The 10,912-nt window shown below is 43.5% G+C and overlaps 1 protein-coding gene across 1 annotated transcript in view; it reads right to left on the bottom strand.

Moving 5' to 3' along the window:
* Positions 1-5,811: 5,811 nt before the first annotated feature.
* The window catches only part of NKAIN1 (sodium/potassium transporting ATPase interacting 1), a 34,822-nt gene continuing 29,721 nt past the window's right edge, over positions 5,812-10,912 (bottom strand). Inside the window, exons 6-7 of the mRNA XM_070950035.1 lie at positions 8,559-8,640; positions 5,812-5,821 (exon numbers count right to left, since the gene is read on the bottom strand). Coding sequence (XP_070806136.1) covers positions 5,812-5,821; positions 8,559-8,640 — 92 coding nt within the window. The remainder of the gene's footprint in view (positions 5,822-8,558; positions 8,641-10,912) is intronic.

Raw genomic sequence — 10,912 nt, 5'->3', positions numbered from 1 at the left:
AAAAGTTATTCCTCCCTAATTTATGGTATGAATTAAACTGTTTGTATGATATAAAGAAAACTATTATGGTTTATTCCAGATACCATAATTTAGCCCATTGTGTGGCCCCAGTTTATCAGCTAATCAGCACAATGACACAATTCATCAGTTAATTAAGAATTTTCCTCATATGCCTTACGAAGGAAGGTTTCCAGCTATCACAGAGGAAGCACTTCCACTTGCTTCTGAGTAGACAAAGAGAAGATTACATAGCTAAAGTCGAAAGGCTGCCTACATCTACCTCTTTCACCTTTCCTTCTCCGTTAAATTCCCATATAGGGATCTTCTCATATTAGACTGTTTAGAAAAAGGGGGAAATAGGTGCAGAAAGCTACATTTTGCCATTGTTATATTGTGATTTCTATGTCAAAATTAGCTTGCACACTCTAAGCACTTAAAACGGGACGAGTTTTTCAACCCTGTACAATATTAAATATTTGTGGTTGGGTGCCATGTTGGGCAAGTGGAGAAACTTGCAAATTGGTCTACCCAGATGCAAAGATTGAATAGGATAAAGCATCTTGTTCCTCAAAGATTGAGTAGGGTAAGCACCTTGAGTAAGATCAGCATCTTGTTCCTCAAAGGTTGTGTAAGATAAAGCATCAAGAAAGAGGATGCCTTTATTTTTCAGTCCACCATATAATCGTACATTACCTTTTTCAATGCTTAGGAAGTTTTCAATGCTGGGAATTGAAGTCCCCACATCTTAAAAGCTGACAAGTTTGAGAAACTGCACTCAGCACTGTTCAATCAAGGAGGCACCCTGTACCCTGTGAAGACTTATTCCAACAGAATACTTCTGCAAGAATATTGCACCAGAGATATTTAAGGCAGGGGTCAGCAACCTGTGGCTCTGGAGCCACATGTAGCTCTTTTCACCCCTCTGCTGTGGCTCCCTGTCACTCAAAATATGCGTCACAACCGCCAATGTGCGACACCCGCCAGCACACAATTTATTGAGTTTTTCAACCCCCGATAGGCCAACCATGGATAAATCCAAGAAAAGAAAAGTTTCAGAAGAGAACAAAACGTTTAATTCAACTACATATGCTAGTTTTGGGCTGCTCAAGAAATAGTCAGGCACGGGAAGGGTTTTGTGGCTCCTGGTGTTTTCTTTTCTGTGGGAAACTGGTCCAAATGGCTCTTTTGAGTGTTCAAGGTTGCAGACCCCTGATTTAAAGAAACAGGAAGAATCTGACAAAACATTGACGTTCTATTCGTTTGAGAAATTTCAAGCAGCTTTTCAACAATCCACAGGAAATCTGGCAGACAGCCATCCCTATAGGTAATAAGGTACATTTTATTTTATATACAGGTAGTCCTCGATTTACAACAGTTCGTTTAGTGACCGTTCAAAGTTACAACATCACTGAAAAAAGTGACTTACGACCATTTTTCACACTTATGACCATTGCAGCATCCCCATGGTCAGGCGATCAAAATTCAGATGCCTAGCAACTGGTTCGTATTTATGACAGTTGCAAATGTTCTGGGGTGATGGGGATCAGCTTTTGCGACCGTGTAACAAGCAAAGTCAATGGGCAAACCAGACTCACCTAATCACCGTGTTACTAACTTAAGACTTGCAGTGATTCACTTAACAACTGGGGCAAGAAAGGTTGTAAAATGGGGCAAATGTCTCACTTAATGACAGAAACTTTGGGCTCAATTGTGGTTGTAAGTGGAGGACTACCTGTACATCCCACCTTTCCACCAACAGAGCATATAGAGCTCCCCCTTCCCCCCACTTTTCCCCCCATGAAAGCCCTGCTGAGTAGATGAGAGACAGTAATAGGTCCACGTTATCCAGGAGGATCCAAGATTAAGGCTGGACTTCATGTTTAGAAGACACTGAAAAGCAGGTGCAGAGGGCAGTTCAGCATAATGTTTTGCTTATGCAGTCTGGCACATCAGCGAGAGTCAGGGACACCGTTTCAGAGAAAGCTTTTAAGAAGGTTAGAGTAGGGATGGGGAATTTCTGACCATGCTGATGCCAAAAATGCCCCCTACTATTTTTTCCCTATGGCCACGCTAATGGCTTCCATGGTAGTTTAGAAATAGCAGGGCCTCCGGAAAATGGCATTCCTTATCGTTGGTACAGAAACAGCAGAAAGACTTAGTACACCATCTTTTAATCTATTCACAGTAGTGGCCAAAATTGTGGAAACCCAACATCTTCTTAAAAACTTCCAGTGTTGGAGCATTCGCAACTTCTGAAGGCAAATTGTTCCACTGATTAACTGTTCTAACAGTCAGGAAATCTCTTAGTTCTAATTTGCTTCTCTCCTTGATTAGTTTCCACCCATTGCTTCTTGTTCTACCCTCAGGGACTTTGGAGAATAGCTTGACTCCCTCTTCTTTGGGGCAGCCCCTGAGATGTTGGAATACTGCTATCATGTCTCCCCTAGTCCTTCTTTTCATTAAACTGGACATACCCAGTTCCTGCAACTGTTCTTCATATGTTTTAGCCTCCAGTCCCCTAATCATCCTTGTTGCTCTTCTCTGCACTCTTTCTAAAGTCTCAACATCTTTTTAACATCATGGCGACCAAAACTGAATGCAATATTCCAAGTGTGGCCTTTTACAACCGTGTTGCTCACTTAACTGCGGCAAGAAAAGTCGTACAATGGGGCAAAACTCATTTAAAACTATCGCTCAGCAACGGAAATTTTGGGTTCAATTGTGGCCATAAGTTTAGGACATACCTGCATTAGGGTTGCCAACGTAGGCCTTGTGGAAGAGTCGGAATGAAGCAAGGCCACAAGTTTCTTCATTTCCACTTTCGGAAGGGAAAGGCTGGGGAATTCTGGGAGTTAAAAGCCCACGTTGAAAAATACTGATTTAAAATCAGTGCTTTTAAATTTAAAATTAAAAAGGATAATAGTTCTATAAGGGAGAGGGGATAAAAATGGAAGACTGGTTTCCAAGGACGTACTTGGCTTTTGCTAGTGAAGTTAGAAACAAGTGGGACCCATCCTGTGATCGCCATGGTATGAATATGCAATCGCAGATTACAACAGGGTCTCTCAACCTAGGTACCGTATTTCTCGGAGTATAAGACGCACCTTTTTCCCCCCTAAAAGAGGCTGAAAATTTGGGTGCATTATATACTCTGAATGTAGTTTTTTCCGGAAGCTTTTTTTCAGCCCTAACGAGGCGCTAACGAGGCACTAGCAAGCCCTCCACTCTCCACTGTGCTTTAACAATGCGCTAGCAAGTGAAGCAATCGACTGTCAGCTGTTCTTTAAAAGCTTTTTTTCAGCCCTAACTAGGCGATAGCCGAGTGAAGCAATCTCCCCATGCTTTGCCTGCTTTTCTCATTGCTGCTTCCTCTCAGCTGTGTCTTAGAAGCTGTTTTTTTATCCCCAAGCAGGGGATAAAAAACCAGCAAACTAATGTCCTGAAGCTGACCAGACGAAGGACGCTAGCCAGATGAATACCTGTTAGGCAGATTTTTTTTCCCCTATTTTCCTTCCCAAAAACTAAGCTGTGTCTTATACTCCAGTGTGTCTTATACTCCAAAAAATATGGTAATTTGAAGATGTATGGACTTCAACTTCCAGATGTCCTCAGCCAGCATGCTGGCTGGGAAATTCTGGGAGTTGAAGTCCATACATCCCGAAGTTATCAAGGTTGAGAAACACTGGATTAGAATCTGCAGTGTAGAGTAGCCATGGGTTCCTAGGCCATCCACCACACATCTAAAAGATGCTCATCCCCATTAAAATATTATTTTTTGACACAGAAAGTGTCAAAATTTCATGTATCCATACATTCTGCAAGACTTCATGTGGAAATCATAAGATTTCCAGTGCTTCTTTGCAAAGATCTCAGGACATCTTGCGAAATGTTATGGGAGCTCTTCTGGCAGAGCCTGAAGACTAAACAAGGTTGCCTGCTTGTCATCACTGATCTCATGACCCTTCAACCACAGGAGGCTTACACAGGTGTGTAGGAAAGACTTGAAGCCCCTTTACAAAAGAAATCCCAAAGAGATACACAAAAACGGTTTGTACACCGATCTTCACCCATCATACCTCCCCTTCCTAAGAACACCGTTTTCCATCTCTAGAATCAAGAAGTTATCATCTCACGCTTTTAGTGGAAGAGAGGTGGTGTCCTCTGAAGAAAAATAAACCATGCATGCCCAAATAGACCTCCATTTGGCGGGCTCCATTTTATTTCTGACTACGGATATGTTTAACTGGTGTTCTTTAACTGATGTTTTGATTACCGTATTTTACAGAGTATAAGACGCTCCGGACTATAAGATGCACCTACCTTTTTTGGGGAGGAAAACAAGAAAAAAAAATCTGCTTCTGCCTCCCAGCAATTTTACTCCTTGCAGCAAACAGCCCGTTTCAGTTTCCGCTTCAGCACAGTCTGATTAGCACAAGCAGCTGATTGTCAGTTGGATCAGCCTCCCGACCATCAGCTGTTTCAGGCTGCAGGGATTGCCATAGCCTATTGCCGTCTCCGTGCGCCCCATTTTCGGCCTCCGCATCCCATTTTCAGCCTCCGCATGCCCCGTTTTCGGCCTCTGTGCACCCCATTTTCCGCCTGTTGCGGGCAGGGATTGGAATAGGCAATAGGCAGTGGCAATCCCTGAAGCCTGAAACAGCTGATGATAGGGAGGCGGATCCAACTGACAATCAGCTGCTTGTGCTAATCAGACTGTGCTACAGCTGAAACTGAAATGGGCTGTTTGCTGCAAGGAGGCAAATTGCTGGGAGGCAGAGTCCAAAGGATGGGGGCCAGCGGGTGGGCTTGGCTACGTTCGGTGTGTAAGACGCACCCAAATTTTCACCCTCTTTTAAGGGGAGAGGGAAGTACGTCTTATACTCCGAAAAATATGGTAGGTTTTTCAGGGGTTCCTCTCAGAGCCTACATTATATCAGCCCCCCTACTTTTTTCCTCACTTTTGTCTGCCTTTTCTCTCCCTTTCTCTTAACCTGAAAGCTGAGTTGGAAGAAAAAATTCTGGCTGTACATCAGAAATGGAATGCTTCTGAAGTCGATTTGGAGGCAACCATGCGATCTCTAGTTTCAAAGACGAAGCAGCTTAAGAAATATTCACTAAAGGATGGAGCACGTTACAGATTTCAGACCCTAGTCAACTTTCCTTTCCATTACCCACCTTTTATTTCATGTTCCATTCATTTTATTCCTTTACTCCTTTTCGTTATTGCAAAATATTGCAACCTACAGATTAACGCACTCAAAGTCATTTGCTCAGACAAGAAGCGTCCCAGAATTATTATTATTTTTTTTAGAAAAACCAACCAACAAAAGAAAGATCTGACCCCCCCACCCAAAAAAAAGAAAAAAAGAAAAAAGGATCTCGCTTAGAAAAGGATTCTCCTCATCTTGGGAGATAAAGAATTTAGATCCCAGGTTTGGAGGATTGGCCAGTGTGAACCAGTGACAGTACACAGCTTGACCAGTAGGTGGAGTCCTGAGCTTGTTTTGGCTCCGAGGTCTTTTTTTAAGCAGAAACTTTTAGATCTGGAGAAACAGTGCTGGTCAAAGTTTCCCCAATGGGTTCATGATTCTTGCTTAGCTACCAAACGAAAGGCATTAACGGATGAGAAGGACAAGATGGAGTCACCGGCGTAGTTGTCCCTCCGGGAACACCAAATCTCCAGCAGAACTGACAACGGCCTTGAAAATGCTTTGCCCTACTCCATTTATCTTGGTGGCTTGGCTTGGCGTTGTTATTGTTATTTGTAAACGTCCCCAAAGGCTTGTTCACTGTAGGTAGGCAAGGAAGCAATTATCCAGAGCTAAAAAAGAACAACAGAAAATCAGTGACATAAGATTATACCTCCATGTTGCAACATATCATTCTTCGGAAGCAATTGGAGAAACACAGATTGGTCTCAAAATGAACAAAAGGGAGGCAAAGACAAACCAGAAACTACTCAGTCTAATAATATTCATATGTTCCAAAACAAGGGCAAAGGAAAAAAACCCAGAGGGATATAGGTGAGAATTCCATTTGAAACTTTTACCTGAACTCCAGATAATTTTTCATCTCTACCACTAAATGCAGTCTTTCTCAACGTTGTCAAGTTTAAGATGTGTGGGCTTCAACTCCCAGAATTCCCCAGCAAGCAATACTGGTGGACTTCAACTCCCCAGCCAGCAGCTGTGTGGACTTCAACTCCCAGAATTCCCCAGCCAACAATGTTGATGGACTTCAACTGGCTAGGGAATTCTGGGAGTTGAAGTCCACACATCTTAAAACTTGACAGCATTGAGAAACGCTGCACTAGAGAAAAGGGTGTCCCCAAATTCTGAGCCATGCCAGAGTTTACTACCACTTTTTTTGACAAACGCACCAACAGTGGTTGATTGCAGACCTGACGCTAAGCCACGGTGTGGTCTCGTTTCGGCCTAGCTTACTGTCTTAACTCAGCCCAATGTTTGCTTTTTCAACTAATTATCGTTTCCTGAGATATGTAAAACCCAACCATCTTGGGTGAGGGGAAATGGGGAATAAAAATAGGCTTCCCTCTCCACACGTTGAACAGACCCTTCCCAATCTCTTCCCGCTCTGTAAGGAATGGGAAATCTGTGATGTCACCACCCATACTTTTCAGCCTGTTCTCAGCCCCTCTTCACCTTAGGATGCCGGAATTCAGCAGCAGTTCGTAGGCAGTTTTATGATCTGCAGGTTGTGCTTGAGGGCAAGGGATCTTAATATAAATAATACCTCATAGAACATAGAATAATAGGGTTCAAAGGGACCTTGGAGGTCATCTAGGCTCTAGTCTAGCCCTTGGCAGGAGTTCCTATACCATTCCTTTTTTTTAAAAAAAAAATAATTTTTAAACAAATTTGAACATTTCATCTCCCATTAAACAGTGTGTCGTCTGGGTACAAATATCTCTGCGCAATCAGAATTTACGGTATTCATTACGTTGATATTAATTCTCTAATCTTACAATAATAATAACCATAATAAACCTCTTCACTTCTCCCTCTTAACGTATCTTCTAATAAGAATATAATAGTAACATTAAACACAATAGTCTTAACAATCATATTTGTAAGAATCATCATATTGTTTCCATCTCTATCTTAACGTATTTTCTGTATTTCACTAATCTCCATTTATTTTTAACTATCTATACTATTCCTGACGAACAGCTGTCCAGTCTCTTTCTTGAAAACTTCCAGTGATGGAGCCCCTCAAAAGTCCAGAAGTAAGCTGTTCCACTGATTGTACTCACTGTCAGGAAATTTCTCCTTAATTATAGGTTGTAGCTCTCTTTAATGACCTTCTACCCATTATGGCTTGCCCAGCCCTCAGGTGCTTTGAAGAGTGAGTTAACTCCCTCTTCTCTATGACAACCCCTCAAGTACTGGAAGACGGCTATCCTATCACCCCTAGTCTAGGGGGACAGCTAGGGTGCAATGGGTTAATAGTGCTGGAACTTCTGACCAGAAATGGTCTGCACTCTGGCCGTTCGAACCTGGCTCTGTGAGACAGGGTGAGCTCCTACCGCTCGCTCCCCAGCTCCTGGCCACCCAGCAGTTCGAAAGCATGCAATATTGCAAGTAGATAAAAGAGTACCACTTCAGTGGGAAAAACCTAGCTGCGTTCATGTGTGGAACAAGCGAAAGCCGGTCCTGGACCTGGCCGGATGTGAGGCAACGTAACGCAACATGAGGTGAGACGAACGGAGGAACACAGGAAGAGCCAGCAACCCGAGTGCCCCTAGTCATTATTCTCTAACCACTGATGAAATAATTCCCATATCATATAATATTCAGTGGAAGCACTGACTCACCCCCTCACCTTCTTCTGAGACATTTGCCAAGCTCCCATTCCTTGTGCAGGCTCAGCTGCCTCTTATCTGACTATTGTCTAGTCTGTAGCCTTTCCTCTTGTCTCCCAAGGTCACTCCCCCATGCACATCTACTCATAAAGGCAGGGCTCAATCTTTTCTCCATTTCTGGAGAGAGTCAGAGCAAATGCAGGAACACGGCACCATTTGGGAAGAGAAGCCGATGTAGGAGATGACCAGGCTGAGCCTGAGGGAGGAGTCAAATGTGTCATCAGTCTCGAATCCTTTCATGCCCACAAGAGCTCTAAGTCCAGCCCACCTTGAATTCTATCGACTCTTATCTACTGCCAATTTGCTTTGACCGTTAGTAGTTCGATTCTTGTAGAGAGCTTAAGTCAAGGTTGACTCAGCCTTCCATCCTTCCGAGGTGAGTAAAATGAGGACCCAGATTGTTGGGGCAATAGACTGACTCTGTAAACCGCTTAGAGAAGGCTGTAAAAGCACTATGAAGCTTTTATAAGGTATGTAAGTCTAAGTGCTATTGCTAAGTGCTATTAAGCTTGCAATAAACCCTTATATACATTTGAACTGCCTGGATCTTTTCTGAGCTTGATAGCCACTGCCCCACACTGTATGTGGTTAGGGAAAGGGAAGGAAGACTACTTCCCTGTAGTTCTTCCAAAGGCCTGATGGGGAAGCTGGGTCTCAATTTATCAAAGCCACTTACGTGTATAAAGGCTGCAGCTGCAGGTGTGACATCTTTTGTGGTGCCTGGTAGCCGTAGGAATCAAACCCTCCAATAAAATCAACTGTGGAGTGAAAAGACAAGAGGGAGATTGTTCTGGCAAACAGCTAGAAAATGTAGTGGCCATTATCTTACTCAAAAGTAGTCATTTAAAGACAATTGCAATAAAACATCCAGGTCCCAGCATGTAGGCTGGGGAATTCTGAGAATTCTTAAAATTACCAAGTTTGGAAAACATTGTAGTAAAAGAACCAGAGATGTCCTTAAGTTGCCAAGGCAGATATTCATGAAGGCCAAGCGCTTATTTCGGGGTTCAAAAAATAATAAGACAGGGTATTATTTTCGGGGAAACACGGTATCATGGATGTATTTTCATTACAGATGTATTTGTATTTTCATATTTTAAATTTTAATAAAGGATTTTTGAAAATTAAAAAAAACTTGTTGCAAAGTTTCTGCTAGGCTTTTAATGAGCTGGTTCGGCTTGCTAACTGAAGGCGATCTATGGAACTTACTTCTGTGAAAGTTACCTATACGGTACTGTAAAGGACCAGGGACTCTGGTCTGAGGAAGTGCGGTATGCCTGCCGTTCATTTTTTTTTTTTCATGGCATCCAATTAGATATCCCTGATTTATTTATTTAGTGAAATTTGCATTCCGTTCTGCTCCACAGGCTCCAAGTGGCTGACATCCAAGTCATAAAACCATATGACGACAACTAATGTAGCCATAATGAAAAGCTAAAAATAACAGAGCATAAATCAGAGTTTACAAAAACCATCTCACTCCTAATCTCTAGAGCCTTCTTAGAGTCAGCTGAGCCATTGGTTCTTTTGCAAAAGGACAGCAGTGTTGGGTCCCATGCAGGGGTGGGCTTCAGATTCTTTAGCAACGGGTTCGTTGCCCTGTTGCTGGGTGGGCGTGGCCAGGGTGGGCGTGGCCTAGTCGGCTGCCTGCACCACAGCGGGGGGTGGGGGGGGTGTTTCGCTCTCCCCAGGCTCCAAAGGCTTTCCTTGAGCCTCTGGGAGGGCGAAAACTGCTTCCCCCGGGGTCCGGAGGCCGGAAACAGGCCAATTTCTAGACTTCTGGGAGGCCTGTTTTTCGGCCTCCCCAGGCTCCATGGGTTTTCCTCAAGCCTCCGGGAGAGCAAAAACAGCTTCCCCTGGGGTCCGGAGGCCCTCAGGAGGCCAGAAACAGGCCCGTGTCCAGACTTCTGGAACCTCTGGTAGGCCTATTTTTTGCCCTCCCAGACCCTCCGCGCAGCCCCTGCACTTACCTAGAATGATGAACGGGCTGTGTGGAGACTCCTGGGAGGGGCGGGGTGTGGTGGCATTTGGGGTTTCGCCAAACCCCAGCGATCCTTGGCTAGAGGATTGCCCGAACCCTGCCGAACCCCCAGGAGCCCACCCCTGGTCCCATGGAACTGGGGGAAGAATTGACTACAAAGTCCACTCATTTAGTGAAAAGTCTTCCTGGCCCATTATCCTTTAACTGGCCAAGGAGGGGAACCCAACGTCTCCCCACGGGGTTAAATGAAAGTGGAAGTCTGATGAATAGCTGATCCTGGAATCTATGCTTAAAGATCTTAAAGGCATAAATAAAGGGAAAGCATCCAAGCTTACTCCATTTATCTAGTGGTAAATGAGATATTTTATCTATCAAAACTAGCAAAACAAGCCCCGTTGATACTTTCCACCCATCTCGTTGTCATTCTACATTATCTAAGCTTTTCAAATATGCTTTTAATGTATTTTCCATATTAAATTTGCTGCAGCCAGGGCTGCCTTCTCATCTTTTTAATGGAGTGTCTTATTAGCTCTGAAAATAAATCAATGAATGTCAAAAACCAAAGCTCTCGCTCTCTCAAAACCCATGGGGGATGGAGAGAGAGAAAGAGGGAAGGAACACGGGCATAAGAAGACCAGTTTTGGCCCACAGAGCTGGAAGAGACAGCGTGCTAATGCTTATAATTTGCCTCCCATGAATAGGTCTTTTCATGTGTAAAGCTTATTAATAAAGTTCATTGGTATCAAATCACACAGCGCCTATGCCATTAGGAGCCCCTGCCGGGATTCAAATATATAAGAGCCGCTTCTCGCATTAAGTTAGAAGTCCCTTATTTCACACCAAGATTTTAATTTTCCACTATGCTATTGGAACTTTTGTCAAACCATATCATCAGCCTCTGGCTGGCAGGACAATCTTTCTGGAAACAAAATGGCTTAGGATTCAAGAGAACATCCCAAAGGTGCTTTTTCCAGTTTTTCTCCTTTGAAAACGTTTTGCTTCTCATTCATGAAGCTTCTTCAGTTCTTGAAGAAGTTTCTTGGGTGAGA

This window comes from Pituophis catenifer, unplaced genomic scaffold (assembly GCF_029215685.1).
Source record: "Pituophis catenifer annectens isolate HBS135680 unplaced genomic scaffold, rPitCat1.0.hap2 SCAF_9, whole genome shotgun sequence".
Lineage (NCBI taxonomy): Eukaryota > Metazoa > Chordata > Lepidosauria > Squamata > Colubridae > Pituophis > Pituophis catenifer.
This window is presented reverse-complemented; position numbering and strand designations above follow the sequence as displayed.